The sequence below is a fragment of the Sciurus vulgaris genome, assembly GCF_902686455.1.
Source record: "Sciurus vulgaris genome assembly, chromosome: 11".
NCBI lineage: Eukaryota > Metazoa > Chordata > Mammalia > Rodentia > Sciuridae > Sciurus > Sciurus vulgaris.
Window position 1 is genome coordinate 85149315 of NC_136472.1, and position 25284 is coordinate 85174598.

Below are 25284 nucleotides of genomic sequence, written 5' to 3' on the forward strand. Positions count from 1 at the left end.
AGAACTTCAACTATACTACAAAGCAATAGTAACAAAAATGGTAAGGTATTGGCACCAAAATAGACAGGTAGATCAACTGTACAGAATAGAGGACACAGACACAAACCCAAATAAATACATTTTCCTCATACTACACACAGGTGCCAAAAACATGCAATGGAGAAGAGACAGCCTGTTCAACAAGTGGTGCTGGGAAAACTGGAAATCCATATGCAGCAGAATGAAACTAAACCCCTATCTCTCACCCTGCACAAAACTCAACTCAAAATGGAACAAGGACCTCGGAATCAGACCAGAGACCCTGCAGATTATAGAAGAAAAAGTAGGTCCAGAGCTTCAACATGTCGGCTTAGGATCAGATTTCCTTAACATGACTCCCATAGCACAAAAAATAAAAGCAAGAATTAATAACTGAGATAGATTCAAACTAAAAAGGTTTTTCTCAGCAAAGGAAACTATCAGCAATGTGAAGGGAGAGCCTACAGAGTGGGAGAAAATTTTTGCCACTCACACATCAGATAGAGCACTAATCTCCAGAATCCATAAAGAACTCAAAAAACTTTACACCAAGAATATAAATAACCCAATCAACAAATGGGCTACGAAATTGAATGGACACTTCACAGAAGAAGATGTACAAGCAATCAGCAGATATCTGAAAAAATGTTCAACATCTCTAGTAATAAGAGAAATGCAAATCAAAACTACCCTAAGATTCCATCTCACCCCAATTAGAATGGCAATTATCAAGAATTCAAGCAACAAAAGGTGTTGGTGAGGATGTGGGGAAAAAGGTACACTCATACATTGCTGGTGAGGCTGCAAATTAGTGCAGCCACTCTGGAAAGCAGTGTGGAGATTCCTTAGAAAACTGGAATTGAACCACCATTTGACCCAGCTATCCCACTCCTTGGCCTATACCCAAAGGACTTAAAATCAGCATACTACAGTGATGAGCCACGTCAATGTTCAGAGCTGCTCAATTCACAATAGCCAGATTGTGGAACCAACCTAGATGCCCTTCAATTGATGAATGGATAAAGACACTGTGGCATATATATACAATGGAATATTACTCAGTCCTAAAGAAGAATAACATTATGGCATTTGCAGGCAAATGGATGAAATTGGAAAATATCATGCTAAGTGAGATGAGCCAATCCCAAAACACCAAAGGACAAATAATCTCGCTAATAAGTGGATGATGATACATAATGGGCGGTGAGAGGGACACAAGAATGGAGGAAGGGTGGACTATATAGAGGAAAAAGAGGGGTGGGAGAGGTTGGGGGAAAGAAAAATAGCAGAATGAGTCAAACATCATTACCCTATGTAAATGTATGATTATACAAATGGTATACCTCCACTTCATGTATAACCAGAGAAACAAGTTGTACCCCATTTGTTTACAATAAAAAAAGAAAAGAAAAGAAATAAATAAACAACATACAAAAAAAAGTAAATATTAGATACATTTGAAATTCTCCTTTAAAAAAAAAAGAAAAGAATGATTTGAACCAAAGTGGTAATGGTGAAGATGGTAAGGAGTGGTTATTTTCTGGGCATGTGTGGAGATAGAGACGATATGTGGGTTGTATAGAATGAGACGATTCATGCATGATACCTAGAATCTGAAATTTTGAAAGTAGAGATGCCACGGGCTGAGATGGAGAAGACTTCAGGGGGCACAGGTTTGGGGTGTGTGTGTGTGTGTGTGTGTGCGTGCGTGTGTGTTGAGGGGAAGTGTAAGAATCTGATATGGTACATTTAAGTCTGAGATGTCTGTTGGGCTATATCTTACGCAGATAGTGGGATATATATCTGAAATTCCAGGGGAAGTCAGGGTTAAAGATTTAATGCATTGCTTAATTTCTGCGCATCTCTGCCTGGTTCATCTTCCCCAGCTCTATTTTCTCCCCATCATTTCCCTAATTAAACATGATAATTGAGGAACCCTCCTCTGCCTACAGCAGCTGCAATAACTGGAAGGAAGTTGGGTGGCTAACTGTTTTGTGATCCATTTCAGATTTAAAACAATTTGAACTATTCTCTTACAATCATAAATCTGAAGCTATATTATAAATATACAGATAAGGGAATATCTTAAAATTTAGCTCATTTAGTAACAGGTTTCAGAAGTTAGTTTATTTGAGCTGATCAATACCAAACTCCTAATATTTAAAGAAAAATAAAATGTCCTGAGATACTATTCCTTTCACATTTTTATATTCCACTAAAACAATGTTTAAATTTCTACCAATTTTACAAAAATAACTCTAACAAAATATGTATGAATGAAACTTGCATAATTTTACTTTTGTGAAACATTTATTTGACAGATAACTTCTGAATTAATATAAAGAAATGACAGTAACATATATACACAAATTCAAATTATTTTCACTCAGCACCTAGTAGAATAGTTTCTAATATTTTCACAAAGACTTTTTATTAAAAGACTGCCTAAAACAGTTTAGGTTTTTAATCAAGAAGTCTAAAGCTGCCAGAGTTTCTAATTAGTATAAGATGACCCAATTAAACGCTAATAATATGAGTAAAAATAATTTTTTTACATTTATTCATTTTTTTATTAGAGATTTATGTTTATACATAGTAGTTGGGTTCATCTCCACAAACTCATACATGCATAGAATTCAATGTCAGTTCATGATCTTCCCCTTTTCCCTCCCCTCTTCCATATTCCTTCTTCTACTCCACTAGATTTCCTTTCATTCGTCTATTTATCTATATTTGATGGGTTCTTTCTAACTATGCATCAGGGTGAAGTTCCCTGTGGTATATTTATATATGCACATAACATGATTTTTAAGAAACTCATTCTGCATTGCCTCTCATTTCCCACCCCTCCACTCTACTTCTCAATCTCCTTCTTCTACGCCACTGATCTTCCCTTCCTTCCCTCTTTCCTTTATTTTACTTTAGCTTCCATATAAGAGAAAACATTTGACCTTTGAGTTTCTGAGTTTGGCTTATTTCATTTAGCATAATATTCTCCACTTCTATCCATTTACCAGCAAATGCCATAATTTCAATCTTTTTCATGGCTGTGTCAAACTATATTGTGTATATGTGTGTGTGTGTGTGTGTGTATGTGTGTGTAAAATATATACTATACTATTATGTATATATATGTATATATATACATATACACCATAGTTTCTTAATTGATTCATCTAATTATGGACACCTGGGTTGATTTCATAATGTAGCTTTTGTAGCTTTTGTGAGTTGTGCTGCTATAAACACTGAGGTGGCTTTATCACTATAGGATACCAATTTTAATAACTTTTGAAAGCTTTCTTAACCTATACATTCTAACTGAAGAGACTCGCTGACCTCTGGTTGGTAATCATAGATCCACAGACACAAAATCATACACACAGCACATAAACAAAACTGAGTAATAAGTGTCATGTATAAAGTATTACAGTAGATCCTGAAGTGGATGCTGTCTTTTGTTTGGGATGAGTTTATATTTTGCAAGGTATTTACTAGTTTTGAGGGAAGATGTATTAGGAACATCATATGCTAAGCCTTGGAGATATCAAACAGTGTAAGGAATGAAGCAGACCCTGTCTCACTAGCATGACAGCTGGGATACAAGTGAAGTACAGGGGTCAAAGTTTACTCTGACGTCTGAGTTCTGTTTGTGTTTTCGTTTTACTTTTTGGACAAGAGACAGTTTACATTAAGGAAGATTGTGGGTCATGGATTTGATTTCAAAGGACTAGGGCCTCAGGGTCAAGGGTGACCCGCAAAGTGAGCTTCAGCTACTACACCTCCAGAGAACATGTGGAGCCTCTGTGTTGGGGAAGTATTTAGCCCACCTATTAGGTGAGGTTTCCCTTTATTTTGTGCTTTCTCTCACTAGATTTTATTGTTATACACAGTACAAACACTCTACTGTCTGCTGAATAGTCAGTAGGTCGATGGCTCAGTGTCTTGGCTCGTTTTGTTCTCTCCTGTCTTGAAGATTTCTCCCAACTTACACTAATTTCCACTTACATTCTGGATGGCCTAGATGCCTCCTGGTCCATGAAGCCTCCAAATACCTTTACCCCTTCATCCCCAGGGCACAGGACGTTTTATTTCTTCCACTGCCCTTGCTTGGTTCCTTCTTATGGGTTAATGAACTGGATCTGCTTCTGGACCCTTGCTGCATTATATGCCCATAGGAATTAGGCATCATTTCCCTTGAATATACATATATTCTATAATTTTATTTTTTTAAAAATTCTTTTCTATCAGTCTATTCTTTCTTATTGTAAGGTTCTTTTGTTGGTTACCTAGGATCCTGCATTTGTTTCTTGCATTACAATATTTTAACACACTCTGGTACCTTAGAGTATATTGATCTAGCTGGACGTGGAGTTTTGTTGAGAAGAAAATAGGAAAGAGAACTGTGGGGAAGATTGGGTAGTCCAGAATTGGTCACACAATTTTCAGAAAGACTCTTAAAAGATGAGCAAGTATTTGCCAGGCCAAAAAATACGAGATCATTTATCTTACCCCTAAGTCTTCTATGAGATTTTTGAGATTACACACCTTGATTTACAAGTTAAGGGCTAAGCACACTATGCCTGGCTAGTCTTTCTGCTTCTTGCTTTGATGCACCCTCACTCCATGGTAACCCCATTTTCACTAGAATATACCCTCTTCCTTATCCTCCATCTAATCAAATCCACCCATCCTTTAAGGTTGTATCCAAGTGCAACATTTTTGGAGACTCTGTAAGACTAGCTGAGTCTACCTTCATCACGTCACTCCTCTATATTTCCATAGCACTGATTCTATCACTCACTTGGCTACTATTCAATTATTCAATTACTGTTCCTATGTCTGTATCACACATATATTATGACAGGCTCAAGTCCATGCTTATGATAGACTTATGTAATAGAATGAAACTGGTCATACAAGTCCTCTTTACATAAAGAAGCAACAATTAATATGGATTCTTATAAACCAGACGGAACCTCAGCAGGAAAAGGAGGAGACTAAATAAAGCAAGATAAGATCACTGATTCAATTCATTTATTTCCTATGCCTACTGAGTGCCTGCTCATTTTGATCTATGCTGAATCTATCCACAATGCAGAACCACCTGAGCTCTTTCTGAAATTTCCTTACCTCCTCCATTATCAATGGATTTCATTTGTTCTCACTGCTAGTTTGCATCTTATAGGCAAACCTTCCCTCTATTCAACACGGAGATAAGACTAGCTGAAGTATATTTAAGTAGGCTAAAGAATGCAAGAAAATAAGATGGGATAAAAAGTCAATACTGTTTGTTAGGTCCCATAAACAACAGTCTTATTGAAAGAAAGGTAATGGATTATAGGATTTTATTGTTCAACTTTCATTAAATACTAAATTTATATTTAAACTTTTAAGGTTGTACACATATGCTTTTGAAAAAGAGCTCTAGTACATTGTCATAGTAAATATTACATTATAATTTTTTAGACTGGGATCAAATGCCACTGTTTAAGTGAAATAATTCATTTAGATGGACAAATAAGATCATATAGCAAATAAAGATCCAATATGATGGGGCGAGAGAATGAAACCAAGTCATAGGTGAGAGACTGGCATCAATCATACAGAAGGGTCAGCATCTTGCTTTTAGTTAAACAAACAGGCAACATAAAATACTTGCACTGAATTGTAAGCTCAAATGCTTACAATTAATAAAAAGCTACCTTTAATTATTTGGCCTTTGAGCTAACACCTCTAAGTAGACTATTAAGATACTTTATAAATAACTCACAAGAAACTCTGAACTCCAAAGTTTTCATCCTTAAAGAATATCCAGATTCCTCTAGAACTATAATTCCCCAAATAGATGCCAAGGTGCCACAGTAAACTCACGGGGTGCAACAGAGTATTTTTAAATTTCAAGTTATACACAGTGATAATCGAGATTAATCAGACACCTCAGGAACTTCCAATGAGGTAGTTAACAGTTTGAACACTACATTCCTTTGATGTCATTATGTCTTTTTGAAAATGGGGTTTTGAAAGCTTCTGTGATAAAAAGCAAGAATCATGTGAAGAAGTAAATAGGAAATGAGGGGAATGGTGTCCACTCTGTCTCAAAGGTTTGAGATATTGTTCCATGACCAAAGACCATGCCTAGAGCAAACTGTAGTTATTAAAAATTAAATAAAAATAATTTTATTTTAATTTATGTGTTCTATTTTTCTCATGTGACTATTAAGATTAGAACATTATATGTGTTTGGTTGTTTGGTGCTATTTCATGAAGAACACCACTGGGTATTTCTTTCAGTCTTCAGGCACAACGATAAAGTTACTTTGACACTGCTGCAGATTTGTTAAACTTAGGATTTGTGAACTTTTGCTATAGCCTCTAGAGTCTAGCTAATTGTTGTCTTTATATTTAAAAGATACACACACACACACACACACACACACACACACCATACAATGCAGTCCCTTCCACTATCCTATTTGTTTACGTTATTTTTTTATTTTTATTTTTATTTTTTTTTTATTTTTATTTTTTTTTGCTGCTGTGACTAAAAGACCTGACAAGAACAATTTTAGAGGAGTAAAGCTTATTTGGGGTTCATAATTTCAGAAGTCTCAATTCATAGACAGCCAGCTCCATTCCTTGGAGCTTAAGGTAGGCTGAACATCGTGGCAGAAGAGTATGGTGGAAGGAAGTGGCTCACATGATGATCAGAAAGCAGACAGAGAGACTCCACTCATCACATACAAAATATAAACCCCAAAGGCATACCCCCAGGGATCCACCTCCTCCAGCCACACCCTACCCACCTTCAGTTATCCTTCAGCTCTTCCCTAACAGGGGATTAATTCGCTGATTGGGTTAAGGCTCTCACATCCAAACCATAACACTAGTAGACCTAATTTTGATTCTGATATCATTAAGCATCACAGCCATTCATTTTTTTCCCAAATGAAGACCTGTATCCCTCAGGTTCTGAAGTTTTCCTGATTAAAAGTAGATGAAAGTGGTTGCTATTAAACCAAACGAATCATATGGCCTCGGAAATGAAGTTTACAAAGATTTCAGCTCTTCTTCTACATGCAATTTAAACTATCTGAGATGTGAAAACTATTGCATGGTTTTATCAAGCTCTAGAAAACAGTAGAATAGACTGGTCAGCAAACAGGATTTGTATCAATGCAAATATCAGTTCATATTCCAGCGCTACTCATCTGTGTAACTTTTAAAAAGCTTATGTGTTTCTTTGCTTATCAGTTAAACAGCCTAAGCACAGCTTTTTTCCATCTTTATATAATTCCAGTATGTATCACATAAGTTCATTTTGAGCAATGAATGAAATGATACATATAAATACATAGCACCATGTATTTATAAATTACCTAAATAAATGGTAGCTACTTATAACACATTATATTGTAGAGGGGAAAAAAAATCTCCCAACAATTAATTTACATCAATTTGTTTTAGACTTCACTCTATAAATTGGATAGAAATTTGTTTGAATCTCTCACGCTATAAGTATTTTCTTTGTCTGCTTTAGATTGAAAGGTACATAGGAAACAAAGTCCTCATCATTCTTCCAGAGAGAGCAATTTTATACAAGTTTGAAAAACTAATTAAAAGTTAAATATAAATGATAAGGAACAAAGGTTAAATAATGCATCAGGATAACGCAAACTACAAAAAGTAAAGACTCAGAGGAAAAAGTAATAAGACATTTAAAACTATTGACTGCTCTTCTTAAATTCTAACTCTTGCTTCCAGAATCATGCCTTTGCTTGGTTCTCCTCCTATTAGCGCTTTATCTCTACTTCCTTGCTGAACTTACAATAATTTCATTAAATTTTGTAGGAACTCATGGTAGGGTCTGATAAAAATTGTGAAGATATCCAGTAAGGCACAAAATAACTCTAATGAAAATTTTAAAGCAAACAGTGTTATAAGGGAGGTAAAGAGATGCTGCAAGGGACTCAAGGAAGAAAGAAGTTATTACTGATGGAGAATCCAAAGGGAAGCTTTTGGAGAAGGAGCTGCTTTTCAGGTGAGTCTTAAACCTTAGGTAAGATAAGGATATGTAGACATAAAGGAAAGGGTACATGAACCAGTGGGAAGAATAGGAGCAAAGACATAGAAGCATTTAATATTAAATGCTTAATAATAAATACCAAGATTTAATAATAAATACCAAGGAGCACAAATGACTCAGGTGTAAGCCTCATAATGAACAGTGACTGGAAATGATATTAGAAATGTTATTGTAAGCCACATGGGGCTAACTCTGGCTGTCCACCATGATAAACCATCATTCCCTTCTCCACAGCATAAACCACCACAGGACTGGGTGACTACCCAATTCAATTATCTTTGCACCTCAGCATCAAAACATCTGATGTTAAAAACAATTCTTTAATTCTTCAGATTTCATAGCAATACACCAAGGAATCCTGAATCTTTGTTCTAGTTCTATCATTGTCATGCTCTGTGAGCCTAAGAAAGTAATGCCACCCCACTTCCAGATCATAGCTTCTCATCTCTAAAATGACCAGTGTGGCTTTGATGAGTAGTCAAATATTTTACCTCTTAAAATTACCTTTCAAAAAGATGTCACTGCACATAATACATCCAAAAATCATAAGATTAATTTTTGCCATGTGATCTTCAAATAAATAAAAATTCACTCTAAATTATAGAGACTTCATCAAATGGAGAAGTGCAATTTTTAGAAATGGTATTTAAGCTAAACACAGTGGTATATAACCAGAATCCCAGTGACTCAGAAGGCTGAAGCAGGAGGATCACAAGTCTGAGGTCAGCCTGGGCAACTCAGTGAGAACTTGTCTCAAAATTTGAAAAGGGTGTAGGGAGCTGGGGATATAACTCACTGATAGACTATCCCTGGTTCAATCCAGGTACAGATTGTGTTCAGAAAAGATGACACTTAAGGCCACTCCTCAATTATTATACTGAAAACTGTAATAGAATAATTCCTTCTTAAAAGTTTTAACCATATTTTTAAATTCTAAAATAAATACATTTTGATATGTTAATATTTGTAAAATCATGAAATCTTTCAATCATGAATATAGGTGAGTTAGCGAGTTTATTTTTTATTCTATTAAGAAATTTTTAAACAATGGTATGTCTTAGAATTAAGGCAATGATGTGAGAGTTGACTGAAAAACTTTTTATTGAACACCTACTCATTGAACACATACTATGTGCCAAATACTAAATCATAACCCAGAGACACAGTTTGGAGGGAAAAGACATTCCAATGCTGTAGTAGAGGTTTCCCAATCTTGGGTAAGCATGAAATATTCTGGGAGCAGAGAAATATTGTCTCCCCGAGTCTTATGGAGTCAATAGAGACTTTCTAGATAGAGTCACATGAAAAGCATGAGGATAGGCCCACAGGAAATATCTAAGTAAAAAAGACAAAAGTACCTTTACGGAGGGAATTGTGTGAATTATAGAGAAGTGAGGAAGGTAAATAAATAGGGACACTGTAAGATATCTGGGGCATGGTCAATAATCATGGATGTGAGAGATGAGACTGTAATAAGGAACCCAAGCCTGATCATGAATATCTTGAAGTTCATGCTAAAAGTTTAGCATTTAATTTTGAAAGTGGTACGGATCCATTGAGGAGAACAAATTGGAGAATATCAAACTGGAGAATGATATGATGATGAGGAGCATCAGAGCTGTGAGTTACAAACCAAGGACCTGAGTTCAGATGACTTGTAAAGAAGACATGGCTATTGAAAATAGAAATGAGATAGCCATTTCACAATGTAGAAAAGATAGGATTTGATTAATGCCCAAGAATGAGAAACCAAAGGAAGAGAAGACTGAAAGTTAAAACCTGAGTTATTAGCCAGGCCCGGTGGTGCACAACTGTAATCCCAGCAGCTTGGGAGGCCGAGGCAGGAGGATTGCAAGTTCAAAGACAGCCTCAGCAATTTAGCAAGACTATAAGCAACCTAGTGAGACCTTGTTTCAAATAAAAAAAATTTTTAAAGGGCTGGGGATGTGGTTCAGTGGTTAAGTACCCCTGTGTTTAATCCCCCTAGGTACAAAAAAAAAAAAAAAAAAAAAAAAAAGGAAGGAAAAACCCTGAGATATTTTCATTGAGTAATTTAAGATCATATATCTTCTTAATCAAATTCCCCAAGATCTAGGGGAAAGTAGTAAAACTCAATAAGTAGAAACCCCAGGAGAGAGTATAAGATGGCCCTGCTCAGCTGATGGCAACCACTCTAGCAGACCAACCTAGAGATGAGGATGATTCGATGGTGGATGATACTAGATTCCCACCCCTGAAGTAGTGGAGACACCATATTCCTCTGCAAATGTATATTCCACAGCCAAAGATCAAAAGAAAGAAAAAGAGTTGAAGGATCCCCCAAAGTGAATTATCAGAAGAGAAAAAGCCCTAAGCCAATTTCAGGACAACTATTCTCAAAAATTCATCAGGTGAATGAGGACTCTAGTATAAATCCCAGGGACTTCTTTAATTGAGCAACCATTATGTGAATAATATAAAGAACATGTCCAGCAGGAAATTGGAATTATGTGTCTGAGATTTATGAGACATCAGCTTACAGGCACAGTTTCTGAGTCATCTGCACAGTTTAAAATACTCTCTGTAAATAACTCTTGGTAAAAGCACAGAATTAAGTACAAGCATAGGAACTACACTAGCTCAGAGGCTTTGTCCAGTCTCCTGAGGGTTAGTTTGTGAAAAGATGTGGTGTGGTCAGGATCCTCTTTGCACCACATGAGTATTATGAAGTTACCAGTATTAGGGCACTTTACTCCCTGTTAGAGGTGATTTTCTTTCATGTCACCATGCCCACTCAACTGTAAACTTCTTGAGATCAAGAGTCAAGTTATACCCCATTCTTTATCCTTGTTTTCCCTTTACCTAGCACAGAATCTAACATATAATTTATATGTGTGTATGTATATATATCTATATATGTATATATGTATATATCTCCAACCACACATACAAGACCTACTCTTTCTCTCAAATGACTTAGCTTCCCTTGTTGAAGCTGCTATTTGCTTTCCTGTCAGAACTAGTCCTAGGTGATGGAACAAGTCCCACATGTCTTGCTCACACATCTGTGACATATGTAAACTCTAACAGCTGCTCTGCAATAAGCTCAAGGTACTTCCTCACACATCCCTTACCCAACTTCGAAAGTTCACCATTTTTGCTTACCATACACATTATTTCTCTGTAAGCAAAGAGCATGCTATTCACACAGTAATTAGAAAATCTATAATTAGTCAGGTTGGAAACAAGGTAATAAACTACCCAGCCAAGAGTAGTGAGTAGTCCAGACTTGACATGAGTTTTTTCTTTTTTTTTTCTTTACTTTTTTTTTTGTTGTTGTTCTTTTTTCTTTTCTTTTTCTTTCTTTCTTTTTTTTTTTTTTTTTTATTTGTTTCTTTGTTTGTTTTGCTTGACATACTGAATACTGGTTACCAAATTTAGCTTTTTTCTACATTTCTAAATCATTTACCCTGATATTTAAGATCCCTCTTATAAAACTCATTGAAGACTTGCTTTTAGAAATATGTACTAAATAAACAGTCAAATCCAAACCTTTTCTTCAGCTTAGTTTCACAATTTGAAAGTCTTTGCAAACTTGTAAAATAACCTATCACTTGGTATAAAGGGTTAGCCAGCTGCCTAAGGACTTTTCACCCTCTTACTCTGCCTATGGAATAATTTTCTCAGTTTTCTTGCCACATGTAGTTACGTAGGGACAGTTAGTATAGCTGTGCCCCAAATGGAACTATGGTTCTTGTAAGTTGACCTTGTTATTAGAGGCATTTGTTATTTAGTAGAATTCTAAAGAGAAATGTTGTATGGTGAAGAAGTACTCTCCAAAGTGTCTGCACACATAAACTGTTTTATATTCTATTTGTTAAATCCAGATTTGGGTTTTCTGATGACTAAAAGACTACGTCATCTGTCATACTGAAGTTAAATAGATAAACCGTTCCTGTTCTTCTCTGCCACATGTGACCTTGGGCAAGTCCCTTATCTCTCTGATTCTTCATCTTCTCTAATACAAAATGAGTTTAACACATCTTCTCTATTTAAACCTTCAGTGAAACTGCAGAGATCAAGCAGAAAAATGTATGTGAAAGTAGTATATCACAATCACAATTAGAACAAAAAGAGTAATAGCTACATTTATTCAGCACTTAACATTTGTCAGGCACTGCTTTACAGGAATTAGCTCATTTAATTCTTATCACTATGCTAAGAGATGCAAGTTCTGTTGTTGTCCCAAATTTACAGACATGAAACCAAGGCATAGAGAATAGGTAACCTTCACAAGTCTGATCAGCAAAGAAGTTGAAATAAACTGTCATGTACTATCTATGCCCCAGGTACAGTAAAACAATGGTATGAAAGTTGATGCACAATGTAAGAAATAACATCTTAAATAACATCACAGGAAAAAAAAATCAGTATATTAAAGATGGGCCAGCTGAGGTTCAGCAAGGTTTTATGGCTTGCCCAATGCCAAATGTTACATTTTTAAAGTATCTATGATTTACAAGATATTCAGAATATGTCCGAAGTACTCTATTATTAAGATGAGGAAAGTATAGCCTAGTTGTTAGAAACCTGGGGGCTGCTGGATTCAACAGTCATGTTTTAAATTTAGCACCACAAAACCAGCTATTTTACTGGAAAATTAAATATGCCCAGACATTCATAAAAATAAACACCTAAGAAATGTTAGTTTCTATTACCATAACTGTCCCAATTTCTATAGCCAAATCCCAAAGCACATCAAGAGTTCTAGATAAAATCGTATAGTTTTCTCTGAAGTTGCTAATGAACAACTGCAATATCTGGATTTGGAGAGTGGTAAGAAAGGAGAGCCTCACATGTGAAAATTGTTTTTTTCTTCTTTCCTAATTAGTCAATGGAAAAAGAGGAAAACCTAAAAATTTACATCATAACTAAGAATTATTTCAGAAATAGATTTTGATTCATTTCCTCCCATTTTCTGCACATTGGTACTAATATCCAAAAAATCTATTAGAAATAAGGAGAGGGTAAGAAGAACCTACTAATTAGAGAAGGGAAGAGGACCTAACCCCCATGGGCCAATGAAGCATCAGGCACCCACGGGCCTATGGGCCCAAAGAACATGGCTTAATGCCAAGTCAGACAGAAGAGCTCAAATCCTGCTCTTTTACTATAGCTGGGTGGCCCTAGGCAAAGTTATGTAACTTCTATGACTCTATCAAGAGCTTCTGAACACAGAGCTACTCAGTTGCTCCTCTACGGTGAACTCCCTGGGATCTTGGGCAACGGTTGTCCCTGTAGGGTTTGAGGGATACATCGCCTTGCTTCACATGCTCCTAAAGGTACTTTTGGGAGACTTTCAGGATAAGACTGGCCAATCTAGGTGAATACAATACACATACCATGGGAATTTGTTGAACAAATAGGGCCCTACTTAGCAAGGAAGGCCAAGAAGTCTACCTGAGCAAGAACCAAGGAAGTATCAAGAGCCTACCTGAGCAAGGAATCCCTCTACGGCAGGCATAGCGGACATCCTGTCAGATCAGGGCAAGTCCTCTTTATATCATTGACATTCCCAACCCTCTTAAAAACTAGGCCTGCTAACCTCTACTACCTCTTACTTCCAAAACACAGCATAATAGAGCATGATGGAGGAAGACAAGCTATGACTTTGAGATACTAGAAGTTTCACTTAGCAAACTAAAATCTAAGTGAGCAGTTGAGGCTTAATTTCATATGTGATCATAACCCACAGGGGTCCTATGCAGCTCAAAATATGTATTTTCCCACCATCCCATCCCACCACGGCCCAGCTTCCTCACAGCTTTGCCTGTTGTCAACCGCTAACTGAGCCAACAGGGTTTTTGAGCTTGAGGCTGCCAAACACAGGATGGTGGAACTTTAGGAAAAAGAAACTTCCTTCTGAGTGCTGAACATCATCTTATAGACTTCCCAAGACTTTCACATTTTAACTTCCTTTGGATCTATGGTTCAGGAGGCATTTCCCAGCTGGGGAGTTAAATTACTTTATGTTGTAAAATGGGTAAGCCTGAAAATGATGCTGGCTGTTTGGGGACAGAATACATGTGTAGTGTAGGAACTGCAATTTATTAGGACTCCATCAGTACAGGTATATCATGTGACTCTTGCTTAACACATATAGATGCTCAAAAAAACTAGTAGCTAGTATAATAGCAACCCTTGAAGATATCCTACGTAGTAGGAACTAACAATAATAGCATCATTGATTACTCATCTCTCATTTTGGTAGGAGGAAAAAATCGCCCTGTTTATTGATAAGGAGACAGGAGTAAGAAGGTTAGGGAATTTGCCTAAGATCTAATAGTACCCATGCAGTACCACAGGATTCAGAAGAAGCCAGTTCAATTCTGGAATTTGGGTTCATAATCACTAAATGCTTTTATCTCCCTGGTTAAGGTGAGGAAACAGATTTACAGACAATAACCTGCCTGTGGTAATACTGTTATTTAGTTTTGAAACAGAAGAACAAATTACAGCTACATCTCTTTGGAAACACTAAGCTATTTCTAGACACAATTCCAGAGAGTTAAGGATCCATAAGTTTTCAGACACTAAAACGTACAGCAACCAAGTATATGGCCTCATAGTGGATTTTTTAAATATGGAAACCCAATCAGACATTGGCTGATGACATCTTCTGGTCTCTGATAACCCCTGTGCTTCTAAAGCGGCTGAAGACTCCAAATGCATGAATCTGACTGCATGCCAAGAGCTTTATCATAAGACCTGGCAGCTCATGATTAAAGAGGCACTACAGTCCCCAGACTAGAAATGCCCTTTCAAAAATTTTCCACATTTGTTCTCCCTTCAGGCCATGAAAAAGCATTTCCATTCAAACACACCAGCTGAAATGAACCTATTTTCTTAAAAAGAATTGGATAGTTTGGGTGTAGCACTTATAAAGAAGGTTCCTGGTACCCCAGATCATGAAATAGTCAAAGATGGATTGGGACTATTGAAGTGGTTCAGGAATAAGCTCAAGGACTTTAAAACTTTTAAGCAGGAAGGTTCCTGAGCCATCATTGTCCAACCTTTTTCTGCTTAATAGGGATGCAATGGAACTGAAGGGAGTCGCCCAAAGCCAAAGCAGGTTAATGAGTGGCAGAGCCAGGACCTATAATAAGAGATTGGACATGCCAGGGTTGCAAATAGTCTTAGTCCAAGACTTACTTTCTGAATAGACACTTTGCATTCTCACTTTTGATTACACCTAAGTCCTGGTACAAACCCTCATTGTCAAATACTGATTTCAAACATTGTAAAAGGATAGTAGAATGAATCAGACATTATTACCCCATGTACATATATAACTATTCTACATCATGTATATCCAGAAGAATGAGAAATTGTACTCCATTATATATGATGTGTCAAAGTATATTCTACTGTCATGTATAACTAATTAAAACAAATAAAAAATTTTTAAAAAGAAAAAAAGAGGTTATTTTTAATTAAAAGACTTCTCATTTACATATCTTTCAAAAGACAACTGTAAGGCCAAATCAAGAAATTTTATGTCTAATGTCATAGACCCTTACATAAAAGTTGCTTTAAAATACACACACAACATTTTATCAATTAAAATACAATAGAGATGGGGGACAAGGACGTTATTTTGCCCCTGATTTATACAATGCAAAGAATAGCAAACTCCCTGACTGAAGGACAGAAAGTAGGATGGCAAAATTTGGAATAAAGCGAGCTGTTAAAAACAGGAATGGGCAAACTCCAGTTAGCTTGATTCTACTCTAGTTGCTCCTGTTAACTCGGCCAGGGGCTTCCCTAGGTCAGCTCAGACTCAAGGGCCGATGTGTCACTCTGAGCCGCTTAACCAGTAAGACTACCGGCCCAGAAAATCAACTTGAGAAGAGAAACCCCTACAGCGATTGCTGAGAGTCTGACTTTGGGTCTGGGCAGAGGCCTGTTCTAGGTGGAGAGACACCAGGGGAAAACAACTGAGACAGATGGGAGGGGGACGGGGACAGAGTGAGGGGAGAGACAGAGAGAAGGGGGTATGGAGAGGGAGAGAGGGAGGGAGAGAGAGAGAGAGAGAGAGAGAGAGAGAGAGAGAGAGAGAGAGAGAGCGCGCGCGCGAGAGAGAGCGAGCAAGCTCTAAAACACCGCGGAATGCACTCTAAGTTTCGGCTGGAAGAAACTTTTTCTAGTCTTTGTGAACAAGTTTCCAAATGACCAGGAAACGTCTCTTATGATGGAGTGCTCCGGATATTCTGGATCTCATTCTTGACCACAGGCCGCTGCCCCAGGACTGGAGACCAGCTGCGAGGAGCTGCTGCCCGCCCCGCACCCTCCCAGGCTCTCACCTGCGATGTCCCAGAGCTGCAAGCGCACCACTGTCTCCGGGTCCCAGTGAAGCACTTTAAGCGCGAAGTCCACGCCTATGGTGGCTCGGTAATGCGAGGAAAAGTTCTGGTGCACGTAGCGCTTGATGATACTGGTCTTGCCCACGCCGAGGTCGCCGATCACCAGCAGTTTGTACAGGTGCTCCTTGTGCGGGGCCTGCATCCTGGCGGCCCTCCCGCCCTGCAGAGCCTAGCCAGGGAAGCACAGCCTGGACTGGGCGCGGGAGAGAGACCCGGAGAGCAAATGTGCTAGCCAGGGAACTGCGTCCGCGATGGGGCGGGGGCGTAGGGCGGAACTCCTCCCCCGAGGTTAATCCTCCTTCCTACTTCGCGGTCTTGGAGATGGGTGGAGACAGGAGCTACTCCTGGTACTGGAAACCGGGGTTCGCTTCTTATTGCCTGTTGCAGCACTTGTTTTATATTGTGCTTCAGAGTTTCCATAGAGATTTTCTCGCCGTTGATGCGAGGCACAAACCTTGCAGGTGTGGATTTTATTTTCTGTTTTGCGTGCTAGAAAACTCAGTGTCAAAAAGTACCCGTGAGGGGGCTGTGAATGTAGCTCAGTGAAAGAACACTCACCTAGCATGCGTGAGACTTGAGTTAAATCCCTATCCTCGCAAAAAAGAAAAAAAAAAAAAAAAAAAAAAAAAAAAAAAAACAATACCATGAGGGAGATGAGCCAGTGAAAGACCCAGGTGAACCCAGATCTCTTTAGGACCCAGGGCCCCATTACCATCCCACACTTAGAGTTCAGAGGCAGCAGAGAAAGCAATATTAGGAGGCATAATACCAGGATTTGGGTCCTGCAGACCCGTTTTTGAGTAGAGTGATCTTGAGCAAGTCCTCTGAGCTTCCCAGGTTCCAGGTCTCAGTGAAGTGTCAGCAGCTTTGAGGTGTGAGCTTAGAACACTTTCACATCTATTCCACTGTCAATGAACTTGCAAGGAGGAGGTGGGGCTGAAAATGCTGAGTACATTCATGACTTTCAGCCTCAAAGAGCTCTGATCAGCACTCACAGTTCAAACAACCGGTTTTATTATTATAACTAATAACATTAGCAAGCTTTTATAGAACGTTTGCTGTGTGCCACAGTTTTTATACATATGTTGCTCAGTCATTCAAGAAGTCTTAAAAACAAGTACCATCATTCTTTCCATCTTACAACTGAGGAAGCCAAAGACTAGACACTTTAAATAGGTCCCAGAGCAAAAGGCTTTTTTTTTTTTTTTTTTTTTTTTTTCATTTAATCAACATATATTGAGAATCTATCCTGTGTTAAGCACAGCTCTGTGTGCTGGGATAATACAGGAATCAAGGGAGACAGAGATTCCTGGCCTGAACAAATGCAGAATATGAAAAATTGGTATAGGGTGACCAGGGAAAGTCTCAAGGAGAAGGGGTCAATTCAGTGAAGACCTGAAGGAAAAGTAGGAGGGTGGGCGTGCAGGTTGAAGATAAGCATTCTGTACCCAAAACAGGTATTTTATACCTGAATATATTGGGAATGAAGCTCCGCCCACCTTCTTTGCAGATCTCAGATGGTTTTCCTAGGCCAGGTGCAGACTGGATCATCCTCATCTTTGTCTGATCTCCCCTTCTGATCAGGAGCAGATTAGAACATTAGATATTTCATTTATGTTAGAGGACAGGCAGGGCACAATTCAGATTTTCTTGGGCACAAAGTTTATAAAATTGGGTGATGGAACTTTTTAAGCAAAAGAATGTAAAATTAAAAAATTAAAAAATAGGTGTAGGGGCATGGAAGGGTCCTGAAGCTTCAGATTCATTGCCTTTCTGGGGGTAAGAGGTCACTGTCTCAGGGACCGTGGCCAAGAATGGTGAGCAATCTCCCTGGCCAGGCAGGAAGTATGTGGAATTTGTTTCCAGAGGCGTTCATTTAGGTCTCATGATAATTTTTCACAGTGGGAAGAAATTACTCTTAGCTTATATTTTTAAATCTTTTAGACTAACATGAATTGATTAGCTCCATGGACTAGCAGTGCAGTGAAATCTTTGTGAAAGAATCTCTAGGTCTCTGAACCTGAAAGTGGCTCCTCCTCCCAGCAGCTGCACAGCACCCTGCTAGCTTGTCTTCCACAGTAGCTCTCCAAGCATCTCTGGCAATGTTTTGACGTTCTTACTGCCCTTATATCGCTAAACCACAGCACACCTTCTCCTGAAGAACAGAAAGGCAGATGACTTAAGTCTATAAAAGTTATGTGAGACTACAGAGTTCTCAGAATTAAAACCTGGAGTAGTATCCCAGAAAGCACAGCATCATATTTCTCTAAGTCTTCATTCCCTTGCTATTCAATGTGGATACATATGCTTGCACTTATTAAGTGGAAAAACTGATTAAAAACGATTGGAAATTGCTTTGCAAATATAAACTTGAAAGGACAATCCCTCATGTTCCCTTCCCTGTGCTGTAGGTGAACTTCTGTGAAGTTACCTTATTTGCTTTTGCCATTGAGAGAGCCATAGGGAGTTATTCATTGGCTTACATGAGCTCTTAATTATTGCTTCAAAGAAATACTTATAAGGACTGCAAGGTTGGGTCCCATAGGCTTTATTGTAGGAAAGGTAAACTAACTTTCTTTAATTTTTCTACAATGAATGTGTCATAGAATATGAGCCTTTACTCTGCAAAAGGCCTATTAAGGGATGACCATATAATTTATCCAAACTGAGCCTCTTGAAAGTGAAAGGAGGAATTATTAATAATTACATCAGACAACAGTGACAAGCAAGGAATGTCCTTGAGAACATTCATTCCTGAAGCAGAAGGTTAGAGATCTCAGATGAGATCTACAAATAATGGACAATTGAAAAATCTCATAGATCACTTCTTAAATAATAAATAGGTGTGCCAGGTTAAGGCTGCAGTTCATTTCTCTGTTGTCTTCAAAGCATTCCCCATATACATTAGGCTTGTCTGAATCCTGTACTAACTTGTGAAGGGAGTCACATCCAGTATTGATTCAGGAATACAGGATTTGTCTGAAAGTAAGAAGTAACTTTTAGATTATTTGGAGAGAGCAAGATGGATTCAGTATGGTAAGTGCTTCAAAGGGATACATTTGAATCTAAGAATTTAATGTTGAACTTTTTTTTTCCCCAGAAAGAAAGAATATAATAAGATATTCACTGATTATTATCAGAAACTGACTACAGGTGAGTGTTTGAACTCCTAATAAGAAAACCAGAGATGCCCTAAACCATTTTCAGCAATATATTTATTGACAACTAGAATTATGTTCCATTCCTGCATTTATTAGACTTGCACAGGACAGACATGACTTAGTTCAAATTCTTTTTCCTCCCAACATGAATGAGTGGAAATGAGCTATGGAATGTCCAAAAGACAAGCCACTAAGATGAATATGGGACAAAATGATTCTGCATGTACTAGAACTTCAACTTCCTTGTATTGGATACTCTTTGTCTTGGTGAATTTATTTAATCCTCACGACCATCCTGTATCAGGGGTTCCTGTATATAATGAAGGAAATAGGGCTGGAAGAATTTAAATTAGCTCCCCAAAATCACAGATATGAAGAGACAAGATGAAAATTCCTAAATCCAGGCTTTTTTCTAATATGCCACAATCCTTTAGAACATGATAAAATCTAGATGGTTTTCTATTCCAGATTTACTTCTGCTATACTACTAGATAATCAGGTTATAAAGAAAATAGGTTCTATTTATATTTTATAAAGTCCTGTGATTGCATGATAAAAGGATATATCTCACTCTCACTAAACAACTCAGGCACAGAGTCAACACAAGTAAAAATGGTATGCTTTTCATTTGTGGTAGTGATCTGACCTGGCATATGTTGCTCCTAGAGAAGGCAATAGTGTCATACTGAGGATCCCCAGCGCATGAGTTCCTAGCCCATACAGGTGATGACATAAGGACTGGTGTGGTCTAACTCAGAAGGATAAAAGTATGCCATAAATTAAGAATATCAACCAAGCAATATTTATATGCAAAGCACTGTAACAGGATTTTTTTTGTTGTTGTTGTTTGTTTTCCGAGTATCAGGGTCAAAAGAGGGATCTCAAATTTATCTAGATGACAGTATAAGATATAAACCTCTACCATCAAAATGCATCCATTTTGGTCAGAGCATTAAAATATATATGGCTCTCCACCTACCCTGTGACCTTCTCAGACCCTTCATTGCGACTTCCTGTCTTTCTTGTTCATACATGATTTTCTTCTGGCAGGCATTTTGACTGCAACATGGACAAAATTGAACTTATTATCTGTCCTAACAGACTTGTTCCTTTTCCTGTATTCCTGGTTTTGGGTCCATGGTTCCACCCTTACCACAGTCTGTGAAGCCTGAAAACTGTCACACTTGACTCCTCCCTCTTTTTTGCCCACACATCCTGTCAGCTGAACCCTCTGATTCTATCTCAAACAAGTTTCCAAGCGCATTTCCTCTACTGCACCAAAATACTATTAGAAGAAGAAGGTGAATGTTTATTCATATTATTGTAGGGAAAGAATTTTTAAAGATGAAATGCAAAATCATAAAATGAAAATATTTTAAGTGTGTGTGTGTGTGTGTGTGTGTGTGTGTGTGTTTCACCAAAAGCAAAACAAAAGCAAAATGGGGAAGTTTTACAACATGTAAGAGAAGCAAAAATAGAACATGCTTTATGCATATAAACTCTTATTAAATTATTTTTAAACAGATAAAGGAACAAGATATGAATGAACAATTTATCATACAACAAAAACAAAATGTCAATAATAATATAAAAAGGTGTTTCCATTAGCAATAAAAATATGAAAATTAAACAATAATGAGATACCATTTTCCCTTTTCAAATTATCAAATATATTTTAATACTGATATATCCAAAATTGATGAGGATGCAAAGAAATGGATACTATCATATACCACTGGTGGGACTCTTTGAGGGAAATTTGATAATATGAATCAAAAACCTTAAAATGTGGAGCTGGGGAGATAGCTCAGTCGGTAGAGTGCTTGCCTTGTAGGCACAAGGCCCTGGGTTGGATCCCCAGCACCCCCCCCCAAAAAAAAAAAACCTTAAAATGTAAGTTCACTTTGATACAACAATTCAATTCATAGGAATTTATGATAAAGAAATCATTAGAGGTTTGTATATGTGAATATTTAGCTTCAAGAATGCCTATTACAATGTTGCTGAAGTGAGGGGGGAGTGATATTGTCCAAATAATATTGTTACACTGTGTTCCTGTACAAATATGTAACAACAAATAGCAAAAATTTGGAACTTCCTAAATATAATCATGTTAAATACCATCATCGTATAACTATACAAGGGCACATTATACAGCCTTTATAAATGATAATAAAGAGAAAAATATTAAAGCTAGAAAGATGTTCACAATATTTTCTCATAGCATTTTAAAATTGGGAGAAAACAAATGCAAAATACTGTAATTAATTATAATTTATGTTAAATTTGCACAAAATACATCATTTTATCTTATAAATACAAACATGTTAAGAGGAAAAAGTACAGAAAATTATATACCAGTATGTTTTCAAAGTCTATCCTCAAATGATGAGATTACTGTTTTGTGTACTGTATTTTTATTGCTTTTATATATTTTCAACTTCATTCATACAAGAAACATTGTTGATTGCAAAAAAAGAAAAAAATATTTTTAAGTGCACAGAATGGATCTTAGATGAGGATCTAAGCAACTCCTGTTCCAGGCTTTCAAGTTCAATGTGTAATGGTAACGATGTTTAAAGTCTCCCCACTGAGTACTCAGTATCAAAGTTTTAAGTTTCAGTATTTTTCCAGCCAACATTTGTCATCCTGATCCCATTGATCTTATCAGAGCCGAGAAGTGTGTCCTCCCAAGGGAATCAACGCACCATTTCATGGGTGGCATAATCAGTATGACACTCCAGAACCAGTCAGACAGGGTCCTTATGTTGTCCTGGAGTGACTTTGCTGCAGCAGCCCAGGCTTACCTCAGGAGGTACTGACAGAAGCCAACCTCACAAGCTCCATTCAGACAAAAATTCCCACCAGGATCACTGGTATCCAAACCTTGATTTCATCTTTGCTCCTTCCTGCTTATGCCCTGCTTTTCCACTTCGACACCAGTTTGATAATTCTTCTCTACAATGTCTCTTCCATTCATTCATCCTGTTCTTTTGATTTCAACCAAAAGAAATCAGCTCACCAAGCAGCTGCTTACCAAGAAATCTCTGACTCAATTTCCCCTGGCTTGAACATCCATCATCACCTGCAGATCAATCTTCAAAAACAAATTACTTCGACAAGGTACTCCTCTACTAAGAAACTTGAAACCTGTTTTGTATATGAGAGGAGCAGATTTTATTTTATTTAACCCTTAATTGGGTTGGGTGTTTTGTTATGTGTAGCCAAACCAAATCCTAAAGTATAAACCTCGTTGGGTATGAAACAGGAGGTTATGTCCTTCCCTTGAGCACCTTTTAAAACCTTATTTCCCCTCCTACTGGCATTCTTTAATAGATTTCATCTCTGTTCTCTTTGATTCTACCCGTGAAATCAGAAGTATGTACCCTACCAGCACCTGGTATAGTACCAGCCACTTCTTTCTTACCTGTATGCCCAAGACATGTTCCATACTTGCTGAGGCCTGGCTGCACTATATGTCCTGACTTGCTCAGACACTCAGTAAACCTTTTAATGACAATGGAAGATATGAAACATGTGGGATCACGTCTTCTGTTACTGCCAACCACTGTGAGCTGGCGATATGGTAAGCCTCATGTTTTCCTTGTGTTTTGTTTTGTTTCCTACAAGAAGCTTGAACAATCAGGCACAGTGACGAACGTTATAATCCCAGGTACTCAAAGGCACTAAGACAGAAGGATTCCAAGTTCAAGCCTAGTCTGGACATCATTGTGAAACTCGGCCTCAAAATAAAAAATAAAAAGTCTGGGAATGGACTTCAGTGCTAGCCTAGCAAGTGCAATCCCCTGGGTTCAACCCTTAGTAGTGAAAGAAGGAGAGGGGAAGCTTGAGTATTGCTATCAGCATCCATAGAAAGCAGTGGGAAGAATGGAGCCAAAGGCCACTGGAATGAAAGTTATAAGCGTTATGTTCTTTTTCTGGCTCTGACACTAATTCCAGAGTCACTTTGCACTCTGCCAACCACCTTTGAATGGCTTGTCTAAATTGATAGGACCTTTTAAAAGAGTTTGATCATATTCATTAAGAGTCTTATATATAGGCATAATTATACAATAAATTTAAGTACCCTTTAACCAGTTTTTCCTATTTTAAGAATCTATTCTTTAAAAATAGGCTATCTTTAAAAGATTTATATACAATATGATTAAGGCAGTATTATTTTAGAAGCAAACTGAGTATATATCAATAGGAAATTAGTTAAATAAAAAATGCCATATACATAAAACTAAATACTTCGTTGTCATAAGTTTATAAAGAATGTTTTTGATGTTCAAGATACTATATTATTTTAAAAAGGCAAAATATAAAATTTTATATATAATATGTATATATATTATATAAGTCACATATAATATATACAAAGCAAAATATAAAATGTATATGAAACATATAATTGTATATATACATGTCAGTTATCATCTCAATTTTATAAACTTATTTGCATGATTAATATATAACTGAAAGGAAACTTCCCAAAATATGGTAATCGTCTTAATGTATGAGATTTTTCTTCCTTATACTTTTCTGAACTCTTCAACATATTTATGTTGATTTCAAAATCTGTAAAAATCAATGTGTAATTGTTTTGGAAATCTTTTGGCCTTTATTATTTATATTTATACTTAGTATTTTGAAATTTTACTCTGAAGGTTTTTTAGTGAAGGAAATAATTGATCTATGGACAGCAGGATTTCTCAAATCGTATTTATATTGGAAGATTCTTTCAGTGAGCTAATCTCAGTTAGGTTCAATCTGAGAGGATGGGAATCCGGCAGATATGTATTATTTTCCTGACCGTCTTTGATTTAGAAATTTTTGTTATGGAGAGCTCAAAAGAAAGACAGAAAATTCAGGCGATGGGGAAAGATGGAAGGATTGCATTGTTTCTTTGGTTGATTGGTTGGTTGTTGATAATTGGAAAAAAGTATCTTAGCTCTTTTCTCTTCAGACTGAAGTCTGCTCATTAAATGTTCATGGTAATGTCTTCTGTTGATCAGGATTTATTTATCAGATCTTTGCCAACAGCTTAGCACCTGAATCAGAACCCTTAATGATGATAGATGCTGGTTCATCTTGGAGAAGAGACACTTATCTACTGCTGCAATCATCTTCCCCAAGTATGGCATTTTGTTGTACAAACTGGCCTGTGTTGTAGGGAAGAGCAGGGAGGAGCAGAGGCCCCTCACCAGACATATCTTTTGGGTTTCTTGAGGCTGATAGTACCATGATAAATTAAAAAGAGAGAGAGACACCAGGTCCTCTAGTTTGCTCGGTACCAGAAGACTCAGGAAGATTATGGATATCAGAATTCAATATTCCAGGGCCCTTGGGACAAATTTATGCAGCAGTTGTAGGTGGAAGGGCCTCCTCCTCCACTGACAGCCTCATTTGATGTACCTGGTGATAGGCATTACTGAGAGCTGCTGTCTCCTCCTTTAGATGAAATGGTTCTCCAACCAAGTTTTCACTACTGACTCATTAAAGTCAAGGTACTTCAGAGTAATCGCATATGGCATATGGTCTTGTCTTTTTTTTTTAACTCAGGGGCACTTGGCCACTGAGCCACATCCCCAGCCCTATTTTGTATTTTATTTAG

The 25284-nt window shown here is 37.4% G+C and overlaps 1 protein-coding gene across 1 annotated transcript in view; it reads right to left on the reverse strand.

Annotated features, from left to right (window-relative positions):
- Nucleotides 1-16769, reverse strand: part of RAB38 (RAB38, member RAS oncogene family) — a 57286-nt gene extending 40517 nt beyond the window's left edge. The window contains exon 1 of the mRNA XM_079105626.1: nt 16447-16769. Coding sequence (XP_078961752.1) covers nt 16447-16648 — 202 coding nt within the window. The 5' untranslated portion in view covers nt 16649-16769. The remainder of the gene's footprint in view (nt 1-16446) is intronic.
- Between the last annotated feature and the right edge of the window lie 8515 nt (nt 16770-25284).